The sequence below is a fragment of the Oncorhynchus keta genome, chromosome 6 (assembly GCF_023373465.1).
Source record: "Oncorhynchus keta strain PuntledgeMale-10-30-2019 chromosome 6, Oket_V2, whole genome shotgun sequence".
In the NCBI taxonomy this organism is placed as follows: domain Eukaryota; kingdom Metazoa; phylum Chordata; class Actinopteri; order Salmoniformes; family Salmonidae; genus Oncorhynchus; species Oncorhynchus keta.
In genome coordinates, this window is record NC_068426.1 from 27,510,350 (window position 1) to 27,529,398 (window position 19,049).

Here is a 19,049-nt window from a genome sequence, read left to right on the forward strand (position 1 = left end):
TTTGTTTAACACTTTTTTTGGTTACTACATGATTCCATGTGTTATTTCATAGAAAGTAGAAAATAGTAAAATAGAAAAATAAAGAAAAACCCTGAAATGAGTAGGTGTACAAACTTTTGATTGGTACTGTATATATAAACAAAGTTTACATTCTACAAGTAAAAAATGATTCAATAAAAAATCAACTTTTACTGTATCAACCACATGGTATGAGGTACTATTAATGGATGTTTCTTTGTGGATAAGAAAAACCTGCCTTCCTGGAGAAAGAAGAAAATACAGAAAACTCCCCACAATGATTATCAAAGATAGTTCTGTATAAGTGAGAAGTAGTTTGGAAAACTTAAAGGGCTTCACAGAATGCTCCCATCTTAGTGACACATTGCTGTTGACATTGTCAGTTCCGACTTCAAACAAACTGGAAAAAAACATCCAAGCAAACTTCAGCTCCAGCTGACTGAGCAACAAGTTAGACTAGTAGTAATTTGGATAATACAGTACTGTACTAAACCCAGCATTATCGAAAAAAGGTTTCAACAAAGTGCAAACAATTTATTGATAAGTTACATCTCACACCAGAGATACATGAACAGTGCTGTGCTTGTCATGAACACACACATTGTCAAATAAAACATAGTCAATGATTGACAGTCATTACAGTACCGGGTGGGTGATGTACCTTGAGTTATAAGAGAAGGAAATGTCAGATAGAACCAGTCTCAGCATCTGAATGATACCAGACATGACTAAGCCACCACTGGTGTAACCAGCAGCAACAGGCTCTTGCATGTCCTTGGTTTGTCCAACCTAGGTAATGACTTGTCGCTTGAAGAATGGCAGTGGGTAATACAAGACCCTCAACAAGGTTTTGTTCCAAAAATGTCCCTTCTACTCAATGTCAGGTCATAATGTACTTAACCATTGTCAAGGGGAAATGAAACAAAATTCCAACATTACATCACTCCAAAGAGTTCCTGCATCCTCTACCATCTGGTTGCACAGTGTGACCAGACACAGTGTGACATCAGAGGTCAGTGCTATGAGTCTGATGTGGTCTCTGGCTGGAAGCTGTGACGGTCAGCAGGGGAGGCTCGATGTTCAGTTCCAGTCTTAGGTCCTACAGACTGCTCCCAGCATCGCTCGTAGAAGATGCTGAGGACACAGCGAGCCTGTTGGCCATTCCTCACAGCCCACGTCCCCAGGGACGTCACCAGGGATTCCAGACAACTGTGGGAGAGCCACAAGGAAACAGTCATGCCGAAATAATCACATTACAAATACAAGACTGATGCCAAAAGTTATTGTACAACAGAGAAGGAAGCATTTACAGCTGATGTTAATACTCAGACAATACCCCCTTTAAATTCAAGATGAAACTTTCAGGAAATATTTAATTTTCATACGCAATTTGATTTAAATTCTAAAAACCTACGAAGCGATGTGTCATTGACGGGACTGAAAGTCCCACCTAATATTCTCGGAAATCCTAGCACTAGGTCAGGGGATCGTGTGGGATTCTCTTGGCTACTTTAAAAAGGGAGAAAGAAAAGTTCCGGGGAGGGTGCTCTTCAGACAGACAACTCCCAAAAAATCATGAATTTTGGTAGACAGGGCTTAAAAGGCGGGCGGGAATTGTGCTCATAAAAAAGAATCCCCTCGGAAACATGACAGAAGCGGACCCAATGCAGACGCAGATAGCTAGGCTAAGCCACAGCCGATACATAAGAGGTTATACGCCCTCAAAAATGTGTGTAGAATGTATGGGGAGAGCTTTCCCACAAGTAATGACAAGCACCGTTTGTTTGTGGAAAGTGTCAGCAGGCCCGACAACACTTTGTCATTAGAAATTAAGTCCGGGGGCCTCCCAAGTGGCACAGCGGTCTAAAGAACTATATCGCAGTGCTGGAGGCGTCACTAGAGACCCGGGTTCGATCCCAGGCTGTATCACAATCGGCCGTGATCGGGAGTCCCATAGGGTGGCGCACAATTGGCCCAGCGTCATCTGGGTTCGGGGAGGGTTTGGCCGGGGGGCTTTACTTGGCTCATTGCACCTCGGTCATCAGTTGAACAGTGCTTCCTCTGACTTATTGGTGCGGGTGGGTGTCAAGAAGTGCGGTATGGAATATTGTTAACATTGTGGGAAGCAACAGTTAACTTAATAGTTATAAGATACTGTATTTAGCTGTCAAACATTTAGTTATGAATTCCATACTATACTTAGATCACAAGGTTCCGGTCTCTCATGTTGTGTTCTAGTAAGCAAACACCACGTGACATGTGACTGGGGACTACGCTAAGCTACATAAATATTGTAACAGGTGAAATGAAGAACGCAATGTTTTTTTTCTGCTAAAGTATCGCACAAGTTGGCTGCAGGTATTTATTTACTTAAAGTATCTACAAATATTCAACTGTATTAAAAAAAAATATATATATATATATATATATATATATATATATATATATATATATATATAGTTTCAACGGCATTGGTGTTGAAAAACCATCCTGTGGCTTTTTCCAAATACCCCGATTTATGGTATACCGCCCAAGACTAGTATCATCCACATTATCAAATCTTAGAGAAAGCAGACTGTATTGCAATCATCTCTGATGGCTGTTGCAAACCATAGTCTGGCTTTTTTTATGGTGGTTTTGGAGCAGTGGCTTCTTCCTTGCTGAGCAGCCTTTCAGGTTATGTCGATATAGGACTCGTTTTACTGTGGATATAGATACTTTGTACCTGTTTCCTCCAGCATCTTCACAAGGTCCTTTGCTGTTGTTCTGGGATAGATATGTACTTTTCACACCAAAGTACTTTCATATCTAGGAGACAGAACACATCTCGTTCCTGAGCGGTATGATGGCTGCGTGGTCCCATGGTGTTTATACTTGAGTACTATTGTTTGTACAGATGAACATGGTACCTTCAGGCGTTGGGAAATTGCTCCCAAGGATGAATCAGACTTGTGGAGTTCTACAATTTTTTTCTGAAGTCTTGGCTGACTTCTTTTGATTTTCCCATGATGTCAAGCAAAGAGGCACTGAGTTTGAAGATCGGCCTTGAAATACATCCACAGGTACACCTCCAATTAAGTGAAATAATCTGTCTGTAAACAATTGTTGGAAAAATGATGTGCTAACCGACTTGCCAAAACAATAGTTTGTTAACAAGAAATTTGTGGAGTGGTTGAAACACTTAAACTAGTTTTAATGACTCTAACCTATGTAAACTTCCGATTTCAACTGTATGAATACAATAAGGCACTGTATGTACAAAAAGTGCTGTAATTTCTACATTTCTAAATGGTTCACCCGATATGGATGAAAATACTCTCAAATTAAAGCTGACTGTCTGTATTTTAATGGCGTGGTCATTGTATCTGGGGTAGAAAAAAAGAAAAAGTACTCTGTTCCAATACTTTTGGCGCTCACTGTATGTAATCGATGAATCCTACTTCTATGGTGGCAGACTCACCTAGCATGTTAGTGGGCAAGCCTAGTAAGCTGTGCAGTAAATCGTGGACCTCTCTGTATCTCTGCATAACATACGCCAACTCTTCATTATCCACAAACTTCACATCTGCCCTTGAGTCAGGGGTCACCCTCTGAGAAAGAGAGGGAAAGAGAAAGTAGAGCGATATGAGGATAAGCTACAAAACCACTACACTCCCTCTGCAAAGAGATCAGTCCTTCACAAACTCACATTGTCCTCAAGGAAGCGCAAGTACTCTCTCCCTGAGGATCCATCTGGAAGGAAGGCCATCTTGGACAGATCCAATGTGGATAGCCTAATCCGTGGGCGCTCTCTAACACACCAATAGATGAAACCTACACACAAGAGTAGTAATGGACATATATGTTCCCACAGAACTTAACCCAATCGTAGAGATGTGTATTTCAGGAATCAGGATGGACATAAACATTGAGTAGGACAGACAGCAGAGTTTGTGGCATACATTAGAATGGTATGGCCCTCAGGGTCTCCTCTTGTTCTGTCCCAGAGCGTAATGAGGGCCAGGTGTCCTGTAGTCTCGCCGAGAACGGAGCACCATGTCTACAATACATGGGGAACAGGGATCACAGTGACAAAAATATGTTCATTTATATTGAGAAAAATGCAGTGTAGTATGTTACACCAAAAGAGAAACTTAAGTTATTTCTCACCCTTTCGAATAATTGATATTTCAATTACTTGTTTTAAATCAAGCTTTTCATCTAATTTCACTAAGACTGTTTCACAGTTTTTGATCTTGTTTTACCAGACCTGGTAACAAAGGATCTATATGACACAGGAAAACCACTAAATAACCCTGCTTGGTATCGATTACTGAGTAATGAAACTTAATCACCTACTTTGAATTTTCACTGCAGACAGGAAAACGAAACAGGGAACACCCCACCCATACCAAACTCATTATGGATCAGTGTTATGGTCGTTCCATGAAATAAGTGCCTTTTGCATCCCTTTGATATTTTAGTTAGAAATTGTGCACCAATATTGAATTTAAAAGCCTGTTATAATTTTTTTCTATGAATAAAGAGTTGTTAAAGTGCCAAAATACAGCATTTTGACAAGTCCCCTCTAACTTCGAGGAACATTTTCATCCACTTAAGTTTTCCACATCATTATAAAGCCCTAGTAATGTTGTTGCTTTGAGAAAGTACATTCTGATTATTATTTATTTAATGTGATTAGTTATTCATTTTAAGATAAAAAAAAGCTGTCCCTTATTTTAAAGGTTAACCCTGTTACAAAAACTGAACTCTCGTTTTAATATGGTGAACCTATTCCTTTTAAAATATTTTTTTCAAAAGAAACATTGAACATCTAATAGTAATGTCTAGTGTAAAAGCAGGTGAGCTGGTTCTACTCTTTTTGTCAATTTTCTGGTGTTTTGTGATGGAAAACTGAGTAGGCTGAGCATAACAAGTCAGCCAACCCTATTACCCATAGATAGGCAGGCTAGAAATGTTTCAATTTCATTATTTTCCATTCACTTGCCCCTCCCTCCCTGTTGTACACAATAAGCTTCCATTCCCCCTGTCACAAGGGGATTTATTGCTGATTTAAGATTAACTCGTCAACCCTGTTACTTTACTTGGCACTTACTATGGTTATTTGTATTATTTGACCTCTTTATTAAGTTGAACATGTGCTCTTTATGACATAATATTAAAATGGTGAAATCAAAAGTTTTTTCCCCCACCAAAACATCTTAAAAGCACCGAATTGGTAGAACAACCCATTGCCTGCTCTGGGGTTAATATCAGAGTCAAACAAACTGAGTACCATTATATTTAGCCAAACTCTTGGTACTATACACCTATGGCTTTGGTTAATAAGGAGTTTGTCAGTGCTAAATACTCTTGATGATGTCTAAAAACTTCCTACACATGTAAATATCCATGTGAACATATCACAACTGGAAGTGGGCATCCTTTTCACCGTGTCTGTAGGGGTCCTGCAGGGCTGCCACCCCAGGGCCCACAGCCAGGTTTTCAGGGTTAGGGATGTAGCCCGGGTGGCTGTCTGCAGAGTTGTCCATATGCTGCTGACAGACACACGCAGTGAAGAACACCATCAGATATGATAATGCAGAACACCTGATGGGTCATTCATCCCATCCACAATGGCTCATCAATTATCACTGCTCAGATGGGGCCAGTCGTGCTCTAGTTTACTGTCAAACAGTGATGAATCTGTAAATGAGTAGTACAGAGACCAGCAAGTGAAATATGTTTGGGAATAAGACTGGTTTCATTTTTGTTTAGCAATGACACAAAAAGTTATCAAACTGTACATTATTATCAGTGGAGGTGAATATGTAGTTCAACTAGTGATTTAACAAAATGTTGCAGAAAAGTTGAACTAAATTCAAATCTAGGTTGTTTTCAGTAGTTAATACGGCCGTTGCAGACTGAACTACACACTACTTTTTGGCTAAAATTTGGGTGAAGAACGAGAATTGAGATCAGAAGAGTTACAGGGTGTGTTGAATTTCAGATTTACATATGTGATGTCCCTATTTGATTGATTTTATTGATGTTATTATATTAAGTTAAAATAAGTGTTCATTCAGTATTGTCTGTAATTTCATTATTTAACCAAATACATTTTAAAAACCTCTTCTGAATTTTGATGTTGAGTCTTTGCCCGACAAAGTGATGTTAATTTGATATAAATGATCAGTATCGGCTTTTTTGTCCTCCAATAATGTGGCAGGTGTGTAGGAGGGAGGTTCGGGGATGTTGGGGGAATGTAGTGGTAAATTGGTGGGGGCACTGTCACCGGGACAGGTTAGCCCAATACAGAAGGTCATTGCTGAGGCAGTGAAGAAAGTCCAAAAGATGGGTCCCCAGGGACTGTACCAGTACAGAACCATTCACCTGGATTTTTAGCAATGGTTATCAACTGTACTGCAGGGAGGGAACAAAGTGAGAAAATTGAGGTTGTGGTGGCATTCCCCAAGCACCCACACCCAGGCACCGCAGACCAGGCTCCAGACAGCCCATCATTACAATACATTTCAAAAATGTAAAAAATAACGAATGTATTATTAGCTAACTAGCTACAGTGCAGACTAACTCAAATGAGATGCTAACGACGTAGCTAGTATGCTATCGAGCCAACTTTACATTCTCTTTAGCTAGCTAGCTAAGTGAATTAAATATCACCAGCTACCTAACTTCATATTAGCTCGCTACCTTGATGTATTTATCATTGTAAAAAAAAAAAAAAAAACTTAATGCATTTTTAGGTAGCTAACTAACAGCCATGGAAGAGGGTGAAGGGATAGCAGCACCAACTGTCAAAGTGAGAGTAGGCTATTCTGGATAAGGCAGGTACTTTTGTGTGGTTCCTGTCCCTAGAAGTGAGGACAGAGATGATGGTAACATAATATTCAGTGCTGTCTAATTTGAGTATAATGAAGTCTGTTTCTTGTGATGTTTTATGTCCTCTGATACAGAGAGCTGTGAAAGCCTGTCTGCAGATGAGGTCACAATGAAGAGCAGGTGTTCATAGTCCTGGTCCTGGGGACTCAGAGGTGCACATTTTTGTTTTTGCCTTAGCACTGCACAGCTGATTCAAATGATCAACTCATCATCAAGCTTCAAGTGGTATTTATGTATTAATCTGTGATGCTGTCCTTAATATGATCCTGTTATTGTCACACGCTACACATGCACATATGTGTGCACATGCATCTATCCAATGTTATCATTATTTGTTCTAAAATATATTATACTTTAGTAATCCACAATGACCTGATGATGTAAGTCTAATAATGACATTTCTTCCATATTCCTACAGATACCTTGCAATTGGAGATTCCTTAAAAACGATTGCCTACAGTTACTGTGTAGGGCACTGCAAGGTTGGGTGACCAGGGCCATCTGGGACTGCCTCCTGGGGGAATTCAGTTGGTGAAGGCTACCTGTGTCCTGCATAACTTAATGAGGATGGACACGAGGACTAGCAGTGGATCTGTAGTTTGCCGTCGTGTGCCAGAGGAGAGGTCTGCTGCTCTGCAGGATATTTCAAGGATGGGGGGCCAACAACGCAGCACGGGAGGCAATCCGTGTGCGGGAGATCTTCACTTCCTACTTCTTCAGAGGGTGCTGAACACTGGCAACACCATAGACTACACTGTGCGCAACCAAAGGCTCTTTTTAAGAGCCATCCACATTGCAATAAGAGTATTCTCATATTTTACTTAGCTATGTCAACTGCAGTTATTCAATTCCCAGTTTCTCTCCCTTTGATTTCTACTTCTCAGGTAAGGGTGCTGTCTGTATAAAAACAAAACAGGCTCTTTTAAGTCACCCATATTGAAAAAATGTAGAACAATTAGACACCCTATAACCCACACCTACACACTCATGTATCAATCGGATTGATGGATTGTGTTGTACAGATAGCAGGCTCAGGTGTAACTGTGGCTCCTTTCACCTACAAAGAATAGGCAAAAGGACCACCCATGGAGAATAACTACGCTATATTGTATATAACTACGCTATATTGTTTGTTCTCGTGTGTCTGCATGTTTTTCGGTATAAAGTACTAGTGGACACCAGGTGAGGCCACATACAGATTCCTGTTGAATGCTGTCTCTTTAAACTACCTTATTTTCTCAATAAGTCGCACCTTCACTTCATCCCTCTCCTCCCTAAATCCTCTAGGTTATATCAGCTGTGTCGGTGAACCCCTCCCGCACCTGAACTGGCTACATACAGGGCACAGCATGATGAGAGGTAAGAGGTCACTTGGTCAGGTCAACAGGAAGTGTTATGCTTAATATTGAAATACAGATAGAGATGTAGTAGTCCCAGAGTTAATGATACAAGGTCAGTTTAGCATGTCACCTCCTTATGATTATGACTGACAGTGTTAGGGTTTTTGCCAAGGTAGAGTACATGATCAGTGAATATATTCAAATTACGGGCTACAATGTGGGGATCTAATGCTTGGTAATAACTACATGTATTTACAACTTGCATCCTTGGCACAATAAAGTTATTTTATACTCTATCTAAAGGCTTTATTAATGCCATTCATGTTTTAAGTCGATACAACCGGCTATGATAGCTAGGTTGGAGTTGCCAGGGAACAGCACCCTCTTCGAAGAAGTAGGAGGTGAAGATCTCAGTCTTGTTGCGTTGCTGGACCCCATTCTTGAAACATCCTGCAGAGCCTCGTGTCCATCCTCATTAAGTTATTTTGTTATCGAACCTTTATTTAACTAGGCAAGCCAGTTAAGAACAAATTATTATTTATAATGATGGCCTAGGAACAGTGGGTAACTGCCATGTTCAGGGGCAGCACGAGGGATTTGATCTAGCAACCTTTTGGTTACTGGCCCAATGCTCTGTCACTAGGCTACCTGCCACCCCAAAGTTATGCAGGACACAGGTAGCCTTCACCCAACTGAATTCCTCCAGCAGGCAGTCCTAGATGGCCCTGGTCACCCATCCTTGCAGTGCCCTACACGTTAACTGTAGGCAATCATTTTGAAGGAATCTCCAGTTACAAAGCATCTGTAGGAATATGGAAGACAATCTATTTATTAGACTTTTACATCACCAGGTCATTGTGGATTACTAAAGTATAATATTCCTGATAACAAATCATGATAACATTGGATAGATAGATCCATGGGCACACATATGTGCATGTGACGATAACAGGATCATATTAAGGATAGCATCACAAATGAATACATAAATACCACTTGAAGCTTGATGATGAGTTGACCATTTGTATCAGCTGTGCAGTGCTAAGGAAAAAACAAAAATGTGCACCCCTTTGAGTCCCCAGGACCAGGACTGTGAACCACTGCTCTTCATTGGGACCTCTTCATATGTAGACAGGTTTCATAGCTCTTTATTTGAGGACAGAAAACCTCACAAGAAACAGACTTCATTATAATCAAATTACACCGCACTGAATATTGTTACTATTATCTCCATCCTCACTTCTAGGGACAGGAACCACACAAAAGTACCTGCCCTATCCAGAATAGCCTACTCTCTCACTGACAGTTGGCCAGGTCGCAGTTGTAAATGAGAACTTGTTCTCAATTAGCCTACCTGGTTAAATAAAGGTGAAATAAAATTTTAAGTCGGGCTGCTATCCTATCACCCTCCTCCATGGCTGTTAACTAGCTAACGTTACCTACAAATGCATCTAGAGTTTATCACTGTAAAAAAACACATCAAGATAGCTAACTAATATGAAGTTAGGCAGATGGTGAGATGTAATTCACTTAGCTAGCTATCTAGAGTATTTGAAGTTGGCTAGACAGACAGCTCGCTAGCCAACTAAGTTAGCTCATTTAGCAGCTCATGAATTCGCCTGCACTACAGCTAACGTTAGTTAGCTAATAACGTCGTTTTGTTTTTACATTTTCGAAATGTATTTACTTACTTGAACAGGTTCTTCCAGTCATGTGGACAATTGGAAACAGGGCAGTAAAGTGTGTTTGTCCCCAGAGCGTTTTAGAGGATAATTACTATTTAACTATGTACCCATTTCATAACCAGACCTTCATACAAGTTACCAACACGCCTACAAGCCAGTCACAGTATGGGCGCAGCAACGTACTGCTTGCTATCTAGTGTACAGTCACCGTAATAAGTCACGTGGCTGGTGTTGCAAAGCAACAGAAAAAGTACAGCACAAAAAGCTGTAGTACATTGGGCCTTAATTTGGTAAGTACAACACTTCCTTATTTTTGTAGGTTGGATGAATGGCCATGATATTGGGACTCGCTCACCCCGAAAACCTTTTCAGTATGCAGGTAGTGCACTGCTGAGAAGAAAGTCAACGTTAACGTTATGCCACTGGCAGAGAAAGTCAACGTTATGCCGTAAATGCATGGCTCCATAGCTAAGCCTAGTACGACAATTGAGCAAGCTGTCCACTGGCAAGGAAAAAAGGAAATGGACAGACCTACTTAGAAAATGTTTTCTGTACCATGGCTGCATCTCTACGGTACATGCAGTTTAAAGTCGTTTTTCTGGATCAGCGTGCGTTTGCAGTTGTCAAAACAAGAACATTGTTTCAGTTAGATTTCTCAAATTGTCTGGGGGGGATTGGACGTTGACGCTGGAGCTCATTTACTGCATTGCCACACAATGTATTAAAGGTGCAATATGCAGAAATCGCTCTGCCATTTACTGGTTGCTAAAATAGTTTGCCTAATTTCCGTTTTTATGACAAAACAAGGAGTAATTGTGTAGAGCATCATTGTACCATCTAAACCACAGTGAAATATATTTTCCACAACCAAGAATATTGTATGTTCAGTTTGAAGCTTGTATACAATACCGAAAGTAAAAGATTGAAAAAACAAAACTTAAGAATGGAAGCATAGGAATAGCACACATAGAACATATCTACCATGTCTTAGACTAGCTTTCAAAAACTCAAAAGTACTATTTGGAGAACAGCAAATAAAACAAAAAGGACCCCAGCCATTAATTATTATGTTTAAAGGTATGTGGAAAGGCATATACAATTTCAAGCACTACTAATTTACTTGTGTAACAACATCACCTTTTAAACCTATTTCTCTTTCTCTTGGTGACTTCACTTTGCAATTTCAAACTATTACAAGAATCCTCTCTCTCTGAGACTAAAATGATTAAGCGTCAATTCAATCTGTCCATACAAGAGGTCGACCGATTTTGATTTTTCAATACCGATACCGATTATTGGAGAACAAAAAAAAGCCGATACCGATTTAGTCGTCCAATTTTTATAGATATATTTATAATAATGACAACAATACTGAATGAACAATTAACACTTTTATTTTAACTTAATATAATACATAAATAACATCTATTTAGTCTCAAATAAATAATGAAACATGTTCAATTTGGTTTAAATAATGCAAAAACACAGTGTTGGAGAAGAAAGTTAAAAGTGAAATATGTGCCATATAAAAAAAGCTAACGTTTAAGTTTCCATGCTCAGAACATGAGAACATATGAAAGCTGGTGGTTCAATATTCCTAGTTAAGATCTTTTAGGTTGTAGTTATTATAGGAATTATGACGATTCAACTATTTCTCTATACCATTTGTATTTTCATATAGCTTTGACTATTAGATGTTCTTATAGGCACTTTAGTTTTGCCAGCCTAATCTCGGGAGTTGATAGGCTTGAAGTCATAAACAGCGCTGTGCTTCAAGCATTGCTAAGAGCTGCTGGCAAACGCAGTACAGTGCTGTAAAATTCTGGCTAATTAATTACGGTCACACAGTTCACAATGAGCCAGGCGGCCTAAACTGTTGTATATACCCTGACACTGCTTGCACTGAACGCAAGAGAAGTGACACAATTTATGATTATTTATGATTATGTGAAGATTGATTGTTTTTTTATAAGATACATTTAATGCTAGCTAGCAACTTACCATGGCTCATTGCAGCCACAGGGTCCTTTTGAAGCTGCACTCGCGTAACAGGTAGTCAGCCTGCTACGCAGTTTTCTCTTGGATTGCAATGTAATCGGCCATAATCGGCATCCAAAAAGGCAGATTAAAGATTTTTCCAAACTTGAAATCGTCCCTAATTAATTGGTCATGTCGATTAATCGATCGACCTCTAGTCCATACTGCAGGTCTGCCTGCCAAGCCACTCCTGTCCTGTCTCTTTTTGAATTATCTGTTGATTACTAAGTACTGCTACATTATATTGCATTTATTTGTTGTTTTGACCTGAGGTGAAAGGTTGAATGACAGAAATGTGCTTAGGCGACATACAGCGAAGTTGGCTTTTAGACACGCTTAACTGTGCATGCATCCCATGTGCAACAGCTACAAATAAACAAACAGAACAGCTGGCTCTACCCCATATTTCCTGTGAGTTATGTAGGTAACCTATCATTGCAGTGGCCTGGGACATAGGGTGTGGTTAATCCATTCGGTAAATATTAAGGTTTGATATTTGTTTACACAGGAAAGCTGTATGAGACGTTGATGGAGAGGCATGGCCCGCATATCTTTACCCTCTTTGGACTCCTCCCTTCCAGGGATACCCCAGAGTGTCCTGGCTGTTTCCATGGAAGCTAAGTACCAATGCCAGCAGTGTCACCAGGTCCTGAGGAAGCCAGTCCAGGCTCAGTGTGGACATCGTTTCTGTGTCCATTGTTTCAAACTGCTCACCAGGTAGACTACTGTAGCTCTTCACCTCTTCCCCACTACAGGCTCTGTAACCCCCCACCCTTCCTCAAGTTTCCCTTACTTTAATTATTCCCTTCTCACTGTGCATAATGCTCCACCCCACAAAGTCCTGCTGTAGCTATTCCACTGCAGTGTCTCTCTGTGGTGGTAGTGGTGGTGTTGTTGGTTCCTTGGCTCCCATCAGCATCTTGCCCTTCCACTTACCTCAGCTCCTGTCTGGATGAGTCAGCACGGGATTCTGTGTGTCGGTCTGCGGTGGGTGTGTGGTAGGGTTGGGCAGTATACACATTTCCATCCCTCCATACCATGCCTGTGGCATCCAAATATTATCTTAATCCAGGAGTAGATTGTCTGTGCTGCTGTTACCAAGAAGCTTGATCTTGCAAGCTAATGTTAGCCACTTAACTAACATTAGCAAGTTAGCAAAACCCCGCTGGATAGAATTTATTTGGCACATCTTAGATGGTTAACTTAATAGTTAAAAGATATATATAGCTGGCAAACATTTAGTAATTAATTTCATACAAGAGTAACTTGATCACCTCACTTAAGTTGTGCTGTAGAGATGACTCTCCTCACAAAGCTCCCATTTTGCTCCTTGTGCTTCTTTATAAACAAACGTACATGATTGGCTCAAACCGCTGTTTTGGGAAACTAGTTCCGGTAAGCTTCATAATGAAAAATTATGAAGCGCGTGCTGCATGACAGTGAGTGACTCACAAGGCTCTGGTCTCTCATCGTTGTGTTCTTGTAAACAAACACCACGTGACTGGGGACTACCGTAAACTGAAATGAAGAACGCAATGTTCTTTATCTCCTAACATATTGCACAAGTAGGTACAAATATTAAATTGTATAAAAAAGTACGTAAAATAAATACTTTCAACGGTTTTGAAAAATCATCCCGTGGCTTTTTCCAAATACCCCGGTATACGGTATACCGCCCAGGTTCTAAATACCCCGGTATACGGTATACCGCCCAAGCCTAGTGTGTGGTAGCCAGTCAGATTAACACCAATACTGGTCCAGCCTAAACTGGAACTATCTGGAATGGATCTTACCTCTGGTGGTGCAACTGGACCAAACTGCTCTTGCTGATTCTTACTAAATATGTCTTCTCACTGGGAGTTTAACCATGTCACCATCTCACACTGCAGCTAAATCTGTTTATTTGTGTTTTGTTCATTTCATTATAAAACATTGTAGCTCTAACTTTGGGCACATTTTTTCTTCTGTAATTATGGAAAATATATTTCAGTGTTTTAGATGGTACGAGGATGCTCTACACAATTGCTTCTTGTTTTCACACCTTTAAAGAGAAGTGGAACCATGTTTGTTTTTATACTTCACCTGCTGCTAGAAATTTAGATATTTTTGCCGCTTCATTTCTTAACTTGAGTAAAAATGGTGCAGTGGAATGTGAAAGAAGATAGCGTGACGCTTCAGCTTTTCTTCGTTCCAGGATGTCCTTATTATCATCTGATTATAATCGGAGTATGTTCAAGACGACATGCATTTTTTAACTTGAAAAGTGACTTTGTCAGAGATCAGACTACGTAGAATCTGCACGGGAAAGAACAACAATAAGTTAAAGTGTATGTGGATGCCTGGAAGATAATTGTAAATACTGGATGTGTGATTAGTTGTTTAATAAGGAGAAACATACGTTCAACTACGAATCCTCACTGTCAGAGTCTTAACTAATTTAATATGATATATTTCACTACAATTCAGGTCAAATACATTGTACTTGAAGTGCTACATTGGTGCTGATGTTGAAATTCAAGGGACAGTAATTTGGTAATTCCAGGAATTTGTACAATTTGTAATCCTGTTTCGCTTTAAACTCACAAGAAACTCCAGTTGCCACATGTCATTTTGTAAGATTTGAAAGGGGAGAGGTTTCAACATGGAGCTAGCTGGTCATGGTTGGTTATCTAAATGCATTCCACATAGTTAGTGGTTTCTAGTGGGACTACAGTATATTTCTGAGTCATGAACCCACACAGAAAACTCATAGGGGAACTATTATCTTCATTCACAGCCCTCCTCCGTCTACTGATGGTCTGACTCCTCCTTCACACTAAAGCCTCTCAATCTGTGGATTTAAACATCAACCTTTTAATTTGTTTGCATCTTTGTGTTGCCTTGCATACTGATGCGCCTGTCGTTGTATGTCTTGCCCGTGCCCACTAATTATAGTATTCTTAATACCTATTATTACAATGTCTTTGCAATGGATCTCGTTGGGCAAGTCTTGAAGTGACTTGCCCATTTGTTTTTATACATGTTTATCTGTATACTCCAAAGTGCTATATATGCTACGTAATTACATGATTCATCTTTCTAGTTTAACCCTGTACTCTGTAGCCTACAGGTAATCATTGTAAATGTGGGTAGTGGTTCAGGCGAGGCTAAGAGCCCTCTAGTTGTTGGCCACTGAAATCATTTTGTACTGTAAAGTCACATGACGTGTGTCTCCATCATCAGCTCCGGCCCAAAGCCCTGTGAAGCCTGTCGACAGGAGGAGATATATGAGGAGCCACAGTCCATTCTCAATAGTAATGAGGTACGGCTCCGTCCCATTAATTTAACTTCTGACAACATCTCTGGTGAATCATGTTGCTCCTGGCGAAAAAAGGATATGGATTTCATTCATCTAAAGTATTTATTACAGTTCAATGTTTAAGACAGCCCCCCAGTCTGGTTGAACAGTAACAGTGAATGTGACAACTACTGTGTCTAATTAGAGTACTCTTTGTTCTTTCCACCTCCCTCAGGCTTTTCCAGACAATGCAGCTGGTAGAGAAATCGCCAGCCTGCCTGCCAAATGTATCAGTGAGGGATGCTCTTGGACTGGTTGCATAAAAGAATATGAGGTATAGCATGGAGTTAATGCTTATGTTTTACTGGGTTGTCATTGGGTGATTCAAATGAGAATATCTTGTGCATGTTTTGAATTTGAGTTACCTGATTGGACGTCCCTCATGTCTCTCGTGTTGAGAGCCAATAGCAAAGGCACACAGTAGCAATCTGACATGCTGACCAGACTGGCCCCATTGTGTGTGCGACCTTTTATCTGAATAAATTGTCAGAGAACACATGATTTTGTGTGACTCAGAATGGGTCAAAATTCTGCAAAGATCCAGCACAAAAAAAGGGACCATGTGTATTTCAGGTAAAACGTCAACCCATGTTTATCTCCCTGGACAAATCAGCTAGCAATGCAAGCTAGCTAAATGTACATGAATGTTTCATAGAGTATGTATTTTAACCTGTCCCTAAATTAATATATTTGGTTCACAGTTGGTTTTAGTATTTTAACCTGCACGATAGACAAAATCAACACGTGGAACGGGTTTGGTTGTCATGTGAAAGTGAAACAGGATCTGCCTTTGTTATATGACTTGGAAAGTCCCTGGAGTTTTTTTTAATGTGTCCTGTTAGGCGGAGAGTGGAAAGTACCCAAGACCTGCAGGCTTAGATTTACATTCTGTTTACCATCTGTCTTGAGTAGTCTGAGAAATTCATAATAATAATACTAATAAACTGCAAGTTATTGTATTGTTGTTAAGACTAATTTAACTATAAATCCATTTGTCCATCGACTGTAGAGACTGAAAACAGGAAGAGAGGGGAGTTTTATGAGGAAGCAAACCTTGGCCTTATGCCAAGAGTTAAATTAACATGTACTGTTGTTGTATAACAGGGAATGTTAGGGAGGGGAAAGTTTTAAGTTCATTGCTCTTTTATTTCTTCAGTTTGAGCACATTTGTAGCTAATCGTAGGTTATAACTGTGTGTTTTGTGGGGGATGTTAAAAGACTGTCAACTGTAAATATGTCTGGTTATTCAGTAAAAAGTGGGGGGTTAATGTGCTTCCTCAGAACTGTGGATAGAATTGTATTTACTTTCACAATGGGGAAGAAAAGAAGTGAGAATGTCTATGCTACATTTCTAGGGCCGATTCAGCAGAAAGTTTTTGTGTTCATGCAGATTGTGCAGTTAAATGTCATGCTGACAACCAACTTGATGATTAGCAGAACTTGTGCTAAAAATGTTTTATCGTGTAGGCGTTTCGTGTTGGTTCAGTGGCCTTTTAATGTTGTCGTTGTCTGTGGGAGATTGTGTGATTTGGAGTCAGTAACAGGTATTCAGTGGACTATATAAAAAAAAAAACCTGTGTTTACTGTAGGATTCACTGGGAAGTGGAAAGACAAACAGTGTTGCTAATCATATATATTTTTTTAAATTTCACCTTTATTTAACCAGGTAGGCTAGTTGAGAACAAGTTCTCATTTACAACTGTGACCTGGCCAAGATGAAGCAAAGCAGTGCGACACAAACAACAACACATGTAATAAACAAGCATACAGTCAATAACACAATAGAAGAAAAAGAAAGTCTATATATAGCATGTGCAAATGGCGTGAGGTGGTAAGGCAATAAATAGGCCATAGTAGCAAGTAATTACAATTTAGCAAATTAACACTGGAGTGATAGATGTGCAGATGGTGATGTGCAAGTAGAAATACTGGTGTGCAAAAGCGCATAAAAGTAAATAAAAACAATATGGGGATGAGGTAGGTAGATTGGGTGGGCTATTTACAGATGGGCTATGTATAGCTGCAGCGATTGGTTAGCTGCTCAGATAAGCTGATGTTTAATGTTAGTGAGGGAAATATAAGTCTCCAGCCAGCTTCAGCGATATTTGCAATTCGTTCCAGTCATTGGCAGCAGAGAACTAGAAGGAAAGGCGGCCAAAGGAGGTGTTTGCTTTGGGAATGACCAGTGAGATATACCTGCTGGAGCATGTGCTACGGGTGGGTGTTGTTATGGTGACCAGTGAGCTGAGATGGCGGAGCTTTACCTAGCATAGACTTATAGATGACTTGGAGTCAGTGGGTCTGGCGACGAATATGTAGCGAAGGCCAGCCGACTAGAGCATACAAGTCGCTGTAGTGGGTGGTATAAGGGGCTTTGGTGACAAAACGGATGGCACTGTGATAGACTGCATCCAGTTTGCTGAGTAGAGTATTGGAAGCTATTTTGTAAATGACATCACCGAAATCGAGGATCGGTAGGATAGTCAGTTTTACGAGGGTATGTTTGGCTGTGTGAGTGAAGGATGCTTTGTTGCGAAATAGGAAGCCAATTCTAGATTTAATTTTGGATTGGATATGTTTAATATGAGTCTGGAAGGCGAGTTTACAGTCTAGCCAGACACCTAGGTATTTGTAGTTGTCCACATATTCTAAGTCAGAACCGTCCAGAGTAGTGATGCTAGTCGGGCGGGCAGGTGCGGGCATCGAACGGTTGAAAAGCATGCATTTGGTTTTTACTAGCATTTAACCTGTTGATCCTACCCCCTACTTTTTCGAACATTCTGTTAAAAATCGTGCAACATTTCAGCGCCCTGCTACTCATGCCAGGAATATAGTATATGCATATGATTAGTATGTGTGGATAGAAAACACTCAGACGTTTCTAAAACTGGTTAAATCACGGCTATGACTATAACAGAACGTGCGTTTCATCGAAAAGCGCAGGAAAATCTGATCACTGAAAACTGGAAAATATATCAATGCGCCACTTGAATGTATTGTTGAATAGAAACCACATTACCTGGAGCCGAGGTTGCAATACCTACAGCTTCCATACGATGTCAACCGTCTTTGTCATTTGCCTAGGATTTGTTTCTTGGTCAAATGAACAAGAGACAGCCCATTTCTTCCGGTCTCCAACAGGATATTTTGGTTGAGATTTACCCGGACATTATTTCAAGACGTAGAGCTATAGAATATACATCGCCCCGTGATCAATTTGATCGATTATTAACGTTTACTAATACCTAAAGTTGCATTACAAAAGTATTTCGAAGTGTTTTGTTAAAGTTTATCGTCGACTTTTTTAATTTTAAAAAATTACGTTGCGTTATAAAACGCAGTTTTTTTCCTTGATCACACAGTCTTCATAGATCGATATCTAGGCTATATATGGACCGATTTAATCGAAAAAAAGACCCAATAGTGATGTTTATGGGACATCTAGGAGTGCCAACAAAGAAGATCGTCAAAGGTAATGAATGTTTTATATTTTATTTCTGCATTTTGTGTAGCTCCGTCTATGCTAATTATTTTGTTTACGTCCCCTGCGGGTCTTTAGGGGTGTTGCATGCTATCAGATAATAGCTTCTCATACTTTCGCCAAAAAGCATTTTAAAAATCTGACTTGTTGGCTGGATTCACAACGAGTGTAGCTTTAATTCCGTACCCTGCATGTGTGTTTTAATGAACGTTTTGAGTTTTAACGAGTGCTATTAGCATTTAGCGTAGCGCATTTGCATTTCCAGATGTCTA

At 40.0% G+C, this 19,049-nt stretch overlaps 1 protein-coding gene and 1 long non-coding RNA gene across 7 annotated transcripts in view; one reads left to right on the plus strand and one right to left on the minus strand.

Annotated features, from left to right (window-relative positions):
- LOC118385316 (TNF receptor-associated factor 2-like) overlaps positions 1-19,049 on the plus strand; it is a 42,558-nt gene that overhangs the window by 7,553 nt on the left and 15,956 nt on the right. For 3 of the 6 annotated variants that reach the window (XM_035772368.2, XM_052521224.1, XM_052521223.1), the window contains 5 exons: positions 6,972-7,049; positions 7,316-8,256; positions 12,468-12,676; positions 15,182-15,260; positions 15,472-15,570. In XM_035772368.2, coding sequence (XP_035628261.1) covers positions 12,498-12,676; positions 15,182-15,260; positions 15,472-15,570 — 357 coding nt within the window. In that variant the 5' untranslated portion in view covers positions 6,972-7,049; positions 7,316-8,256; positions 12,468-12,497. Of the gene's footprint in view, positions 1-6,971; positions 7,050-7,315; positions 8,257-10,064; positions 10,213-10,250; positions 10,496-12,467; positions 12,677-15,181; positions 15,261-15,471; positions 15,571-19,049 lie in introns of those variants that run through there. The other 3 variants (XM_035772369.2, XM_035772366.2, XM_035772370.2) reach the window with 3 other exon arrangements.
- LOC118385317 (uncharacterized) lies at positions 538-10,078 on the minus strand. Its single transcript, XR_004825992.2, has 5 exons — positions 9,929-10,078; positions 3,960-4,057; positions 3,707-3,831; positions 3,479-3,608; positions 538-1,227 (listed from the first exon to the last, which is right to left on the minus strand). It is a non-coding gene; the product is annotated as an uncharacterized LOC118385317 (long non-coding RNA).